The sequence below is a fragment of the Varanus komodoensis genome, unplaced genomic scaffold (genome assembly GCF_004798865.1).
Source record: "Varanus komodoensis strain SLA01 unplaced genomic scaffold, ASM479886v1 scaffold1, whole genome shotgun sequence".
NCBI lineage: Eukaryota > Metazoa > Chordata > Lepidosauria > Squamata > Varanidae > Varanus > Varanus komodoensis.
The window spans coordinates 123,366,468-123,379,031 of record NW_025335268.1 but is presented as its reverse complement, the minus strand read 5'-3'; the positions used below and the strand labels follow the sequence as shown (position 1 = coordinate 123,379,031).

Below are 12,564 nucleotides of genomic sequence, written 5' to 3'. Positions count from 1 at the left end.
ATAATGGAGGCAAATTGTGGGTTAATTAACCCATAACTTGTGGGGATGCATGCTGTGCTTGAGCTGGTCATGAGCTGCTTCCTGTTTTCACTGACAGCCCTTGAATGTTTCCTTCATAGATTGTTTCTGTGATGTCCAAGCAGGAGCACTTGAGTTGTCCATAGATTAAACAACCCTGAATTAACCCAAGCAAATGCCATGGCTTCACTTGAGATGGTCTACCTGAGAAACAACCCAAAGTGTCCCTGTTCTTTTGTCATGGAAAGAACCCTCAGAGGGACATTGGAGGTTTGCTAATGGAAACAGGAAGCAGCTTATGCACAGTTGGGTTTGGGATGGTGCATGTCCGCAGAATTCCTGGATTAATTAACCCATTTGCTTCTGGGTACCACTGGATGGGACCACAGAGATGCACTTGTTGTGTTGTGCCTTGACCAGTTATTTATAATAATGCCTTCTTATATCTTTTCGTTTGGAGTGCTTCACTTGTTGAGGTCCCCAGCCTTGAGAGAGGGGGATGTGGTTATCTTACTGTCTGATTTACTTGATTCTTTTCTTGTCATTTTACTTGGCAAGATTCATAACGAGTGTCACCGTTCTTTTCTCCCTCAGTTCAATAACCTGCTGCTGTACTGTGTGCCAAAGGTCATTCAAGTGGGTGCAGAGTTTCAGGTGCACAGCCGGATTGATGTGGAGGGCATGAAGGTCAGAGGGTATAATATCTTATTCACTTGCAGTAAATTAGGGAGAAATAAGTTCTTTTGCATTCAGTGGGACCCCATAGAAGTGAACATAGAATTGCAGCTGGGCAGAATTACTGGAAGAGAACTGGGGAATGGAGGAGAATCAGTGGTGAAAGAAGCATCCAATCCCAAACTCAGCCAGGTGTGCCCTGGCAGGACAGAAGGGCTGGAGGGGGAAACAAGCAGCTGATTCTAGGACTGGTGTACTCCCTGCTCCCCCATTCAGGAGGTCTGTCAGAAGAGTGAGAGGGATTTAGATCCAGTAGATCCCAATCTTTCCTGGAGCAATGTATCCTTTTGTTGTTACTGTTGTTGTAATTGCAACAGTGGCAGAGGCTTCCATGCTACCCAGGAGGGATTTTTCCAGGGCACACTCTGTCCATGTGCAGAGCTCTTATTTCACAGATGGAGAGGAGGGGCTTCTTTACATGAAGCATGCATTGGGCCCTTGTTATCCCTCACCTGTGGAAGTTAAAGGAGCTTTTGTAGCATCCCACAGGGCCTTTCTCGTGTTTAGCAGCCATTTTTGTAGAGGTTTCCCCTTTTTGTAGTTATTATTCCCTATCACTCTGGGAATTGCTGCAGACTAGTTGTGTGTTTTTCACAAATGCTATACCACAGCTCCACCTTGTGGTTGTGGAATAGAATGCACAGGATGGCAGAGAAAGCGCTTACCCTACATGTAAAGGATACACTCTCCAACCTACAAAACTTTTTTTAAAAGGGAAAAAGAAGACTCCGTAGAGCCTCAGCCGTGTTTCAGGTTAAAAGCCTCCTATAGAGAAACCTGAAAATCCCCATGATCCAGTGGCTCAAGACACACTCAACAACTTCAGCCTTATTCTACTCGTGTCCTTCCTCTATTCTACCTCTGTCTTTCCCTGTGATTTATCACTTAAGGAAAAATGCATGGCTTAGTCCTACTCAGATCTGGATCCATTGAAATGAATGGGACTGTCTAACTTAATTCTGAATCATTTTAAAGGATCTACTCTAGGTTGAACCATTATTGGATGCAACCAATAAACAAGATCCAGAATTTCTACAAGTTTTAATTCTCTCTTTAAATTTTGAAAACCATTCCAAGGATGAACGCTAGTGGCCAGAAAGCAGACTTCCTGACTGTCTGAAAGGCCAGTCAGTCAAAATGGAGAAAGCCCCTTTATCGCAAGCAAGATGAATAGTTTTTCACTAATGCAGTGAGTGTGCTTCCACACTAGGCTTACCGAAAACGGAAAAGAAAAGAGTCTTTTCAGAAAATCTAATATTTGCTCCATGAACTTCCAGGTTCGAGAACTGAATGATGTGGAATTTCCTCATTCCTTTCTTGTGTCAGGGAAGCAGCGAACTCTTGAGTTGCAAGCCAGGTAAGGGAACAACAAATCCTGTCCTTTCTGAGGCTGTTAGCAGAGGAATGTAAAATGCAGAATGCCAGGGTTTTTCCTTCTTAAGGTGTAGACCAATCAAGAACAAGGGGACTTAAGCATTTTCTTTCTGTGCAGGTCCCAGGAGGAGATGAATGCCTGGATAAAGGTAACTCCTTTACCTTTACCTTAAAGTGCAGCCTCTTAAGTTTGGCAAGGGTCCTGGAAAATGAGAAAGCCAAGGTGCTCGGAACAGTGCCAGCTTCCGCATTCCTGAAATAACCTGTAGGTCTCCTAAGCAGACGCAACACAATAGCAACCTTGTATCTTGGGGCTCCAAGGAAAAGGGCCAACTTCCCACATACAATAAGCAGGGCAGTAAAAACATAGTTTTTAATCTAGTTACTTTGTAGTATGGGACAGGCCAGAGCAATATGTGGTGTTCCCAGGTGGAGGGTGCTTAACACTACCAGTCCAAGGCAGTGGTGCACCTGCTGACTTGTCTTTCCCTTCTAAGCAGGTTTTCTGTGTCATGGAGAAACAGTGGGAAACATAGGCAACTTACAAAAGGAATACAATTATGGTCACATACTGCCTGCCTCCTCCTATAGAATTCAATGAAATCGTCATCTGGAAGCAGTGGCCGGGTTAGATCTGGGCTCTGTCATACTTAAAGAGCAGGCCCATTGAGTTCAATGTGACTTAAGTCAGTCTTTGCAAGTTTAACTGCCATTGGTTTCAATGGGCTTATGTTATATATGGCATGGCCTGGATCCTACCTGTTCTCTGGTGGCATTCGTATTCTTTCAGTGCCCTGATGCCTTGCATTGCCATGAGGCTTCATCCCACTTTATCCATGTGGCTAGTGGGAAACAGGAGCCATTTCCTCTCATATTGGTCCATTCATTCAGGCTTAGATTTGAGGTGCATGATCTTTCCTGTAGCTTCCACTTGCTCACCCTTTGTGTGGTAGCACCAGAACAAGTCCGGGGGTTAAAGGTATGCACATCAGATGAGTGGGGCAGGCCTGGCTAAGTCAAGTCTAATTCCTCCCCTCCCACAGGCCTTCCAATCTGCCATTGACAAGAAGGAGAAGAGGAGTGAGACCTTCAAGGCAGCAATCCAAGGGCCTGAAGCAGAGACCCAAGACTTCCATGTAACCTACCTGACACTCACTCCCCATGCCTCTGTCTCTTGGAAGCTATTCATCCTCTGTTCTAAGGGTTCTTCCAAAGCTCATCACTCTGTAAAATGGCCTAGTGGGAACATGGAAAACTGAAAGGGTGTGAGGACAAGAGACAGAAGATTGTATGGAGGGATGGGCAGAAACAAGATTATTGTAAGACACTGGCAAATGTATCTAGGCTGTAGTACAGGCTGCTAGCCGGACAAAGGTTCCCGATTAGCATTTGTCACACAACCTTTGGGGGGTTGCCTAGAATAGCCCCTTATTGCCAGAGAGCCCATTCCAAAGGTTTGTTTATTTATTAATTAGTATATTTCAACCTTGCATCACAGCAGTGCCGATCGGAGGAGCTGGGCAAGCGGGCTCCTCTGTGGGTTAGAGACAAGCTGGTAAGCATGTGCATGCGGTGCAAGGATCCATTCAATGTCATCACACGCCGGCGGCACCACTGCCGGGCCTGTGGCTACGTGAGTAAGCCTTCTCCTCCCGTATTGTTTGTGGTTGGGCAGGTGTGGGGCAGACACACGAAAGAGACACAGAGCTCCGCTTGATCTGAAGGGCCGTTCCTGAAGATGGACTAACAGGACGGCTGTGTTTGGGTCCCCCAGATCCGGGCAGTGGAGAGATGGCCCAAACCCCTCCAGGCCCCCACAGCTTTGGCTCCGGCCTTGCTAATGAGGGCTGGCATTTCCTTGTGAAATCTATCCCCAGCAACCCTTTGGTTCCTTTCCTGGAGGCAGGTGGTGTGCGGCCGCTGCTCCGAGTACAAGGCTGAGCTGCAGTACGACAAGAATGGACCCAAGCGCGTCTGCATCGAATGCTACACCTTCCTGACAGGGCGCTTGCTCCCTGATGAGCGGCACGGGAAGCACAGAGGCATCCTGGAGGTGAGGGGAAAGCAAACATTGGGTGCTCCTCCACACTCTTTCTCAGTCTTCTTCCTGCCACAGTCTGGTTTCCTTCCCTGCCTTTGTTTCAGGGATAATTGGGCCACCACTGATCTGGGTTTTGTTATTCCAGTTACTTTATAGTAACAGTTTGGGGTGGATTATTTGGCAGTCAGATTCCACCAGTGCTCCTTAAAGTAAACACATACAGTCCGAAAGGGACATGCATGCTCCTAAATAGGAAGTCAACGTACACGGGGGAGTCAAGGCAAACCATGGTTTCCCAGCGCATCCTCAGGTGCTTCCAGGTGTGAGACTGTCCTTCACACGTTTGGTGCAGGAAACACCAAGTGGTTGCCAAATGCAAGATGCATTTGCACATCATGTTAACCTACCCTGGCAATAAGCCATGGTGGGTTTGTGGCTGCATACATGCACCCACCGTGCACCTACAGACAATCAGACTCACTCCAGTTCCTGGTTCCTGGCTCCCTCCTCCTTGCTTGTTCTGCTGCAAGGGGACACTGGAAGGACCAAGCTGTCTTTCCACTCCCTGCTCCAATCACAAGTCATGTCTGACTTGCTGCAGCTTTGTTTTCCTTTAAACTTTTTCTTCCTTCAACTTATGATCCTCATTTTGGCATCTATGAACAGTCCTTTCAAAGTGCCTGAGCATTACTCAGGAGGGGACATCTGTGGTTGCAAAGCATTTTTATATTTTGTTTCCTCGTTTCGCAAAAAATTGCACAAATTGTATCATTATTACCCGGAGTTGTGCAATTGTGGATGTTTGCAGTTGCATAGCTGTGGGAATGGGGATCCTGGGTTGGGCTCGAGTAGAAGGGATGCATGCTGGCAATGTCCAGAAAATGCCCACTCCTGGACTGGGAGGATCCAGAGAGTTCCTCTTTCCTCTTGGTTATATCTGGTGAAGGGCAAAGTGTCGATGCAACCAAGGTATGAGTGCTCTTAGCTCATGAAGAAGGGGTTGGGTGTTATTCATCCCTTTAGAGACAAGATCTTGACACAAGCGCGCCAAAGGTGCCCACATTTTTGCTCTTGTACCTGAGATTCTACCACTTTGACAAAGATGCCAAAATGTGAGCTACCATCATTTATTGGAATAGTTACTTTTGACAGGTGACAAAGGTCCATTTTTCAAGAGGGATTTCAAATGGGTGGGGGGAAAAATCAGGGAAATATGCAGATTATAAAGGAAAAGGAGCTCAAAGAGAGAGGGAGGATGGGTGGGGGAGTGACTCTGTCCGAGGTCCTGAAGATTAAAAATAGACACTCTGTCCCCATTACATTTACACGAGTTAGTGATGGAATATGATACTTGCAGGTACACCTTTGATTTTACATTCTGCAGTTTACAGCATGCCCTAGAGTTTTGAATGTAATATTTTTGACTGTCTGTATTATCCACTTGAGTGACAAGGTTCTGAACTATTCAATGTTTATTGTATTCCATTCCTTAGACAACTCAGGCCCATAAAAAAGTGAACTCACCCCTGAGTATTTTAGAAAATTGTCTGCAGTAGCTTTATGGTAAATGAAAACCTCTCGACCCAGTATGCTTATGGGATTCAATTTTTCTGTGTGTATCAGCTTGGCCTTTAAGGAGCAAAGTAATTGAGAACGGGCACCTTTTGAGACTGCTTTCCTGTCCGTTTGTGAGGCTACTCACAGCAGCTTCTGAAGCCAGTGTGAAAGGAAATCTCGAGTGACCAACTGTGATGTATTTGCATAATTATATTAAGGTCTTTGTAGTTAGTGTGTTGTGTTTGGGAATGGAAACTCGGGTTCAAATTCTCTCCCTCCATGTTGAAATTTCTTGGCTGGCTCTGAGCAAGTCAGTACCTCTCAACCTAGACTGTCCTGAAGGGCTGGTGTTAGGATTTAATGAGAAGACCTCAGTTCACCATTCTGAGCTTCTTGGAAGACTAGCAAGGCACAAACCTAACAACAATATAACATAAAAGAGACGTAGTCCTTAAAGAACTGTCCTTCTGTAAATGCTATACTTGTGTGCCAAGAAACAAGGACTGGATCTCTTTGTTTTATACCAGGAGTGGGTGGTATGTGACCTCGCCATGGGCTCCATCCAGTCCATTGATCTGAGCCCTCTTGAATGGAAAGGTCACTAGACTGCTGCATCATAGAACTTCAAAGACCAGTATGAAGCCCTGGCAGGCTGAAAAGGGCCCACCATCCTTTACACTGCCTCTCTCAGTATTGCCACTTTTTGCAGTCCTGCCTGGAGGTGGTGCATCTGACCATTTCACCTGGACTTTTCTACTAGGGGGCTTACAAAGCCCTCTCCAAGGCTGCAAATCACCGAGAAGCCAGCAGAAGCCTCTGTTCTGTGGAGCACTAACAAGATGAATTGTGTTGTTCTGTTTTGTTTTTCACTGGCAGAAAGAATCTGCAGAACTCTCTGGGCAGAGCTTGATGTGCAGTTTTCTGCAGCTACTGGACAAGAGTGGAAAGGGGAGCATGAGGGGCTGGTTTGTGATCCCACGAGATGACCCTCTTGTGCTGTATGTTTATGCTGCCCCTCAGGTATGCTGTGACTTGTTCTACCTTGAAAATTCCTGATGAAAGAGGGTCGTAAGGCTTGGAACTGACTTCTTGCTGCTGGCAAGAGTAGCTCAGTCACCTGGCCGCCATTTTCACAATGCTGGATTTGGCTGTGGGAAGGGACAGAAATCTGTCCCTGTGAAAAGAGAAGTTCACGGGGCCAAATAGATGTGGCATGCAGTGAGGGGTTCATTTAAAAGGTAAAGGTTTCCCCTTGACATTAAGTCCAGTCATGCCTGACTCTAGGGGGCAGTGCTCATCTCCGTTTCCTAGTCGAGGGAGCCAGCATTTGTCCGCAGACAGTTTCCGTGCCATGTGGCCGGCATGACTAAACACCGAAGTGCCCGGAACGCTGTTACCTGCCCACCGAAGTGGTACCTTGTTATCTACTTGCATTTGCATGCTTTCCAACTGCAAGGTTGGCAGGAGCTGGGACGGAGCAACGGGAACTCACCCCGTTGTGCAGATTTGAACTGTGACCTTTCGATCAACCAGCCCAGCAGCACAGCAGTTTAAACCACTGCGCCATCTGCAGTGGGGTTCATTTAGATGTCTTCTATTTCTCCCTGCTTGTCTTTCTGCATCCACCAGCATTTCAGGAGAGTTCAAGTTGAAGTAGAAGAGCAAGGCAGGAAAGCAGTTCAGCAAATTTACCTCCAGCTGTTTTTCAGCTTCTCAGAAATTTTTTCCTCTTCTGGGGGAGAATATATGGCAGACTGTACCTTCTCTCCAGGAGGAGAAAAGCAGGGGGAGGGAGAGGTGTCAGGACTGAGGTTGTTGAGGTGATGCAGGAAGAAGGAGCTGAACCAGGGTGTCAGAACTATGGGATGCGCAGGAATGCATCTGAGCCAGGCCAGATCCCAGTGCAGTCTTGGAGAACCCACTGGCCAGTGGGCCAGAGTTGAGAATCCTTCACTGTCAAAACGCTCTGCACAACACTTCCAGCCTATATGTTGGACCAGCACACCTGGTTCTCATGACACAGCAACCCACCATGAGTAATCAAGGGGAGTTTGCTGGGTTGTTCAGGGTTGCTTATTGTTATCTGTGACCCGAGCAGGGTGACTTCCCTGGGAAGTGTTGGGTTGGGCTACAAAGCCACCCTGCAAGAGGGTCAAAAGTCTTTCTATGGTTGGCTATCATGCTAGTGCTGCTGCCATCCTCCCTTTCACCCTGCCATACTCAAATAAATCAAGAAGAAAGGACACAGGAAAGTGCCCTGAATGCATCGGCATTTTAATTTTTATTTTCAGATCTGCACACGTGCACAGATATGAAAGTCTATTCTTAAGAATTTTGTGTAACTTCCCTTCAACATTACTGGGCCGCTATGAAATTTGCATATATTTAACAATCTCATTCTCTGATCTTCCTTGAAATGTGCCCGTGTTTATTTTGACTTTTTCACATGTTTTTCCAATCCCCCTTGGTGCTCTGCCTTGAAATTTGCATATGTTTACTAATCCCCTCATTGCTCTTATAACCCCCATGTATATCTGCAACAAAACTGACAAGCGTAAAGGTCTTGGGGAAACTGAAAATGGCCAGTAGCTACAGGAGAAAGATCTTTTGGGTGGGTGTGCTTAGTTCAGGAAGAGGCAAAACATCTTTTCTTTTAAAAAATGTTTACTAGCAAGAAAACCTTGGAAGGGGATGATGGAATTAATGAGGAAACAGACAAGAGGGGGATATTAGTATGCTTAGCTAAATAGTGCAGAGGCAGTCTTGTGCCCTTTCCCCCTGCCCACCCTGGTAGGGGGGGCGGAATGCATCCATGCTCATAAGAATTTAGGAAATTAACCCCGCTTATTGACCTGGTATGGAGGAGAAGGGCAGAATTTCCTTCCATAGCCAGAAACCCGAATGGACCAATTGTAGGAAGAATGCTGAGGTAGGGGCAGAGGAAACGAGTTCTGCTGAAAGGTGTATGGTATATGAGCCAGGATGCAGGATGCGGGCAGCTGGTAGGAGGGCTGGACCTGGATCAAACCACAGCAGATCACAGAGTGCCAGGTCATCTGCTGGGTTAGCCACCCATCGCAGCTTATTCCCAGGATGGCTTAGCATGACTTGGCCCAAGCTTCTTGCCCTGCCAGTTCCTGGCCTTGAATACAAAAATGGCTGGAGAGGAAGTTGTTATGCAGCCCCTCTCCCTACCATTTCTTTGCTTAAATTATACTTACCTCTTAAGGGTGCTTTGGCTGAAAACCAACCAACCAAAATACAACATGAGAAGAAAGGAACATCTGCCACGGTCAGTTTAGGCCTTAGGCCTAAATTCAGCCCAGTTTTGAAACCCATTGTTAGGGCTGGCCCTACCACTAGGCAGAATGAGGTAATTGCCTCAGGTGGTAGTTTCTGGTGAGCAACAGTAGCCCCCCCCCCCCCGCCACAACATTCTGCCTGAGTCCTTCAAACATTCCCCTCTCCTGGTGTACACATCTTTTTCTATACCCCATTTTTCTGCTCAAATTTGTTCCCTCACAAATGTTTTGCTGCTTCTTGGAGAAAAACTATGGACATCTGTATCTGAGGCTTGTACGATGGAGGACATGGCTTCTTTACCAGGACTGAAATACAAGCCAACTTCCAGAGCAGTTTGCTTTCATAGGTGGGGTGAGGGTTGGGGGAAGCACCAGCTTGTCCTTTGTTTCTCGCAGCAAAATGTCTTGGGCTGGCCCAGCTCATTGTTAAATTCACAACAACCCTGGGGTGAGAGATCTGATTTTGTGGAGCCAGTTTTGGGACATCTGAATAAATCTGTGTCTGAGCCTCTTGTTTCCCACTCTCATCTCTCAGGACGTCAAAGCTCACACCTCCATTCCCCTGCTGGGTTACCAAGTCAAGGAGTTGCCTCAGAGTGACACCCGTCACATCTTTCAGCTGGTACAGTCCAAACAGGTCTATACATTGGTTGCAGAGACTGAGGAACTGAAACAACGGTGGATGAAGGCTATAGCACAGTCAGCCCGTGGAGAGGAGGAGGAAGACTCATTTGATGAACTAGAATAATTGGTGGCACATACTCTGGGCCATCATTTAAACACATGTGGAAGGAAAACAATCCCTCTTTCTTGCCATTAACATTTTTCAACAATAGTTTTCTAGCCATTTGGGCATGTCGTAGTATTTGTGCCTTTCTGACTTCTCTTATGAGCCTGCCAGGTGTCACTATCAAGAGATAGTGTTTTGCTCTGGATTACGATTTGAAAGCCACCAACGTTTGCTGACGTGCTTTGCCATTTACATGGTACCCACCCATGCACAAACACACACAGTATACGTGTACATCCAGTCTTTCTAATTTGTACGTGCTCTCCCTGCTTTCCCAGAGCCCAGTCAGGAAGCTAAGTTCTTATCATGGATGATGCCTTTGTGCTTGCTTAGGCTGCAAAATCCAGGTGCTCCTTTCTTACCCCTCCATGAATGGAAGCAGTAGAACATCCACCTACAGAGATGCTAAAAGCCTCTGGGAACCTTTACAGATGTTGGTGCTTCTGCCCCCTGGAAAACACCTTCTTCCACATGTGGGTGGGTCCTTTGGCTCAGTTCCATCTGTGGCACATAGCTTAGGAATGTGGCCAAGCTGTCCATTGGGCACCATGAGAAAAATGCATTCCAGTCCATGTGATGGGAGCCAACTTTAACAGCTGTTTAAAATGTTTGACTATAGGTAGGGAACCTGTAGGCCTCCAGAAGTTGTGGTACTTCATTTTCCATGAGGTCCATGAGGTTAGCAGCGTCAATGGCCAGGAATGCTGGGAGACATGATCCACAGGTTCCCTGCTCCTGGTTTAGATGCAGTCAAGGAGTTTAGGTCTTCCATTGCATTTTAGCTACGGTTCCTAAAAGGCAGAGGAATTATACCTCTGGCTATCTGGGCATAAAGAGCAGAAGACAGCTAGCAGTGTCAAGCCCTGCTTGGGAGATTCCAGCAGTAGCTGCCTGGCCACTTTTGGAGGCAGAATGCTGCACCAAACAAACCTTGAGAATGGTCTGGAGGTGATACAGTTCTACTGCTGAAACAGCACACCGACTTTTACGTTATCGGGATGCATGATTGCCTGGGAACCTTATCTTCTGAGCTTCCTGAGGAAAAGGAAGGTATACATGAATAAAGAACAATAAATTCCAGTGTTCTTACTCAGCTGTTCTGTCATCAGGGACTTCCAGGTGACTCAGCTTGTTTCCTGGCACTTCTGAGCTAAGTGCATGTTGATTCTTTCCAACAGTCACTCGCTGATTACTTTCTTGTCTTCATGTGAACCTTTTCCTATTTTGTCAGTATGGCTTTGTGTTTATTTGGTAGTGTCCTTATGCACGAATAGTACTGAATAGAGAGAGTTATTGAGCGTACCAATTTAACTCCTGACAGTTACTCAGAATTAACAACAGTGTATATTTAAGGAACAATGAAAGCAAATTCATAGCAAACCAAAGTCTGGGATGGATGCATTAGCAGTCTCCTATGGTTCATCTGTGTTGAACTACAATTCCCATCCAGCATGGCCAAGCGAAATTCATGAATAACAAAAGTTCCTTTTAAAACTAACTTTCCTGAAACCAATAAATTCTAGAGGTTTCTGTATCCATAGACAGTAGCTGTAATATTCTTTTCAGAAGAAGTATCTCTTCATGGATCACTGCCTTGCTGTGGCAAAGGGACTTGTGTAGTGCAATGAAGCTGAGCTATGCCGTAAAGGGACACCCAAGATGGACAGGTCATAGCAGAGAGCTCTGACAAAATGTGATCCACTGGAGAAGGAAATGGCAACCCACTCCAGTATCTTTTCCATGAAAACCCCATGGACAGTACCAAAAGGCAAAAAGATATGATGATGGAAGATAAGCCCCTCAGGTCGGAAGGTGTCCAATATGCTACTGGGGAAGAGCAGAGGGTTAGTACTTTAGGCTTAAATTTAGACTTAAATTGAAGAAAGTAGGGAAAAGCACTAGGCCACTCAGGTATGACCTAAATCATATCCCTGATGAATATACAGTAGAGGTGACAAATAGATTTAAGGAATTAGATCTGATAGACAGAGTGCCTGAAGAGCTATGGATGGAGGTTCGCAACATTGTAGAAGAGGTAGCAACTAAAACCATCCCAAAGAAAAAGAAATGCAAGAAAGCAAAATGGCTGTCTGAGGAAGCTTTACAAATAGCTGAGGAAAGAAGGGAAGCGAAAGGCAAGGGAGAAAGAGAAAGATACACACAACTGAATGCAGAATTCCAGAGAATAGCTAGAAGAGATAATAATGCCTTCTTAAATGAACAGTGCAAAGAAATAGAAGAAAACAATAGAATAGGGAGGACCAGAGATCTCGTCAAGAAAATTGGAGATATGAAGGGAACGTTTCATGCAAAGATGGGCATGATAAAGGACCAAAATGGCAGGGACCTAACAGAGGCAGAAGAGATTAAGAAGAGGTGGTAAGATTACACAAAGGAACTATACAAGAAAGACCTTAACGTCCCTGATAACTACGATGGGGTGGTCACTGACCACAAGCCAGACATCCTGGAATGTGAAGTCAAATGGGTCTTAGGAAGTCTGAGCAACAACAAAGCTAGTGGAGGTGACAGTATTCCAGCTGAGATATTCAAAATCTTAAAAGACAATGCAGTAAAAGTGCTACACTCAATATGCCAGCAAATTTGGAAAACTCAACAGTGGCCACAGGATTGGAAAAGGTCAGTTTACATTCCGATCCCAGAGAAGGGCAATGTCAAAGAATGTTCAAACTACCGCACCATTGCACTCATTTCACATGCTAGCAAAGTTATGTTCAAAATCCTAC

The 12,564-nt window shown here is 45.9% G+C and overlaps 1 protein-coding gene across 7 annotated transcripts in view; it reads left to right on the top strand.

Moving 5' to 3' along the window:
• Positions 1 to 10,910, top strand: part of FGD2 (FYVE, RhoGEF and PH domain containing 2) — a 36,281-nt gene extending 25,371 nt beyond the window's left edge. For 6 of the 7 annotated variants that reach the window (XM_044443859.1, XM_044443831.1, XM_044443851.1 and 3 more), the window contains 8 exons: positions 613 to 705; positions 2,031 to 2,110; positions 2,246 to 2,276; positions 3,171 to 3,263; positions 3,626 to 3,760; positions 4,034 to 4,180; positions 6,602 to 6,745; positions 9,563 to 10,910. In XM_044443859.1, the coding sequence (XP_044299794.1) occupies positions 613 to 705; positions 2,031 to 2,110; positions 2,246 to 2,276; positions 3,171 to 3,263; positions 3,626 to 3,760; positions 4,034 to 4,180; positions 6,602 to 6,745; positions 9,563 to 9,775 (936 nt within the window). In that variant the 3' untranslated portion in view covers positions 9,776 to 10,910. The remainder of the gene's footprint in view (positions 1 to 612; positions 706 to 2,030; positions 2,111 to 2,245; positions 2,277 to 3,170; positions 3,264 to 3,625; positions 3,761 to 4,033; positions 4,181 to 6,601; positions 6,746 to 9,562) is intronic. The other variant, XM_044443842.1, reaches the window with a different exon arrangement.
• Positions 10,911 to 12,564: the final 1,654 nt, after the last annotated feature.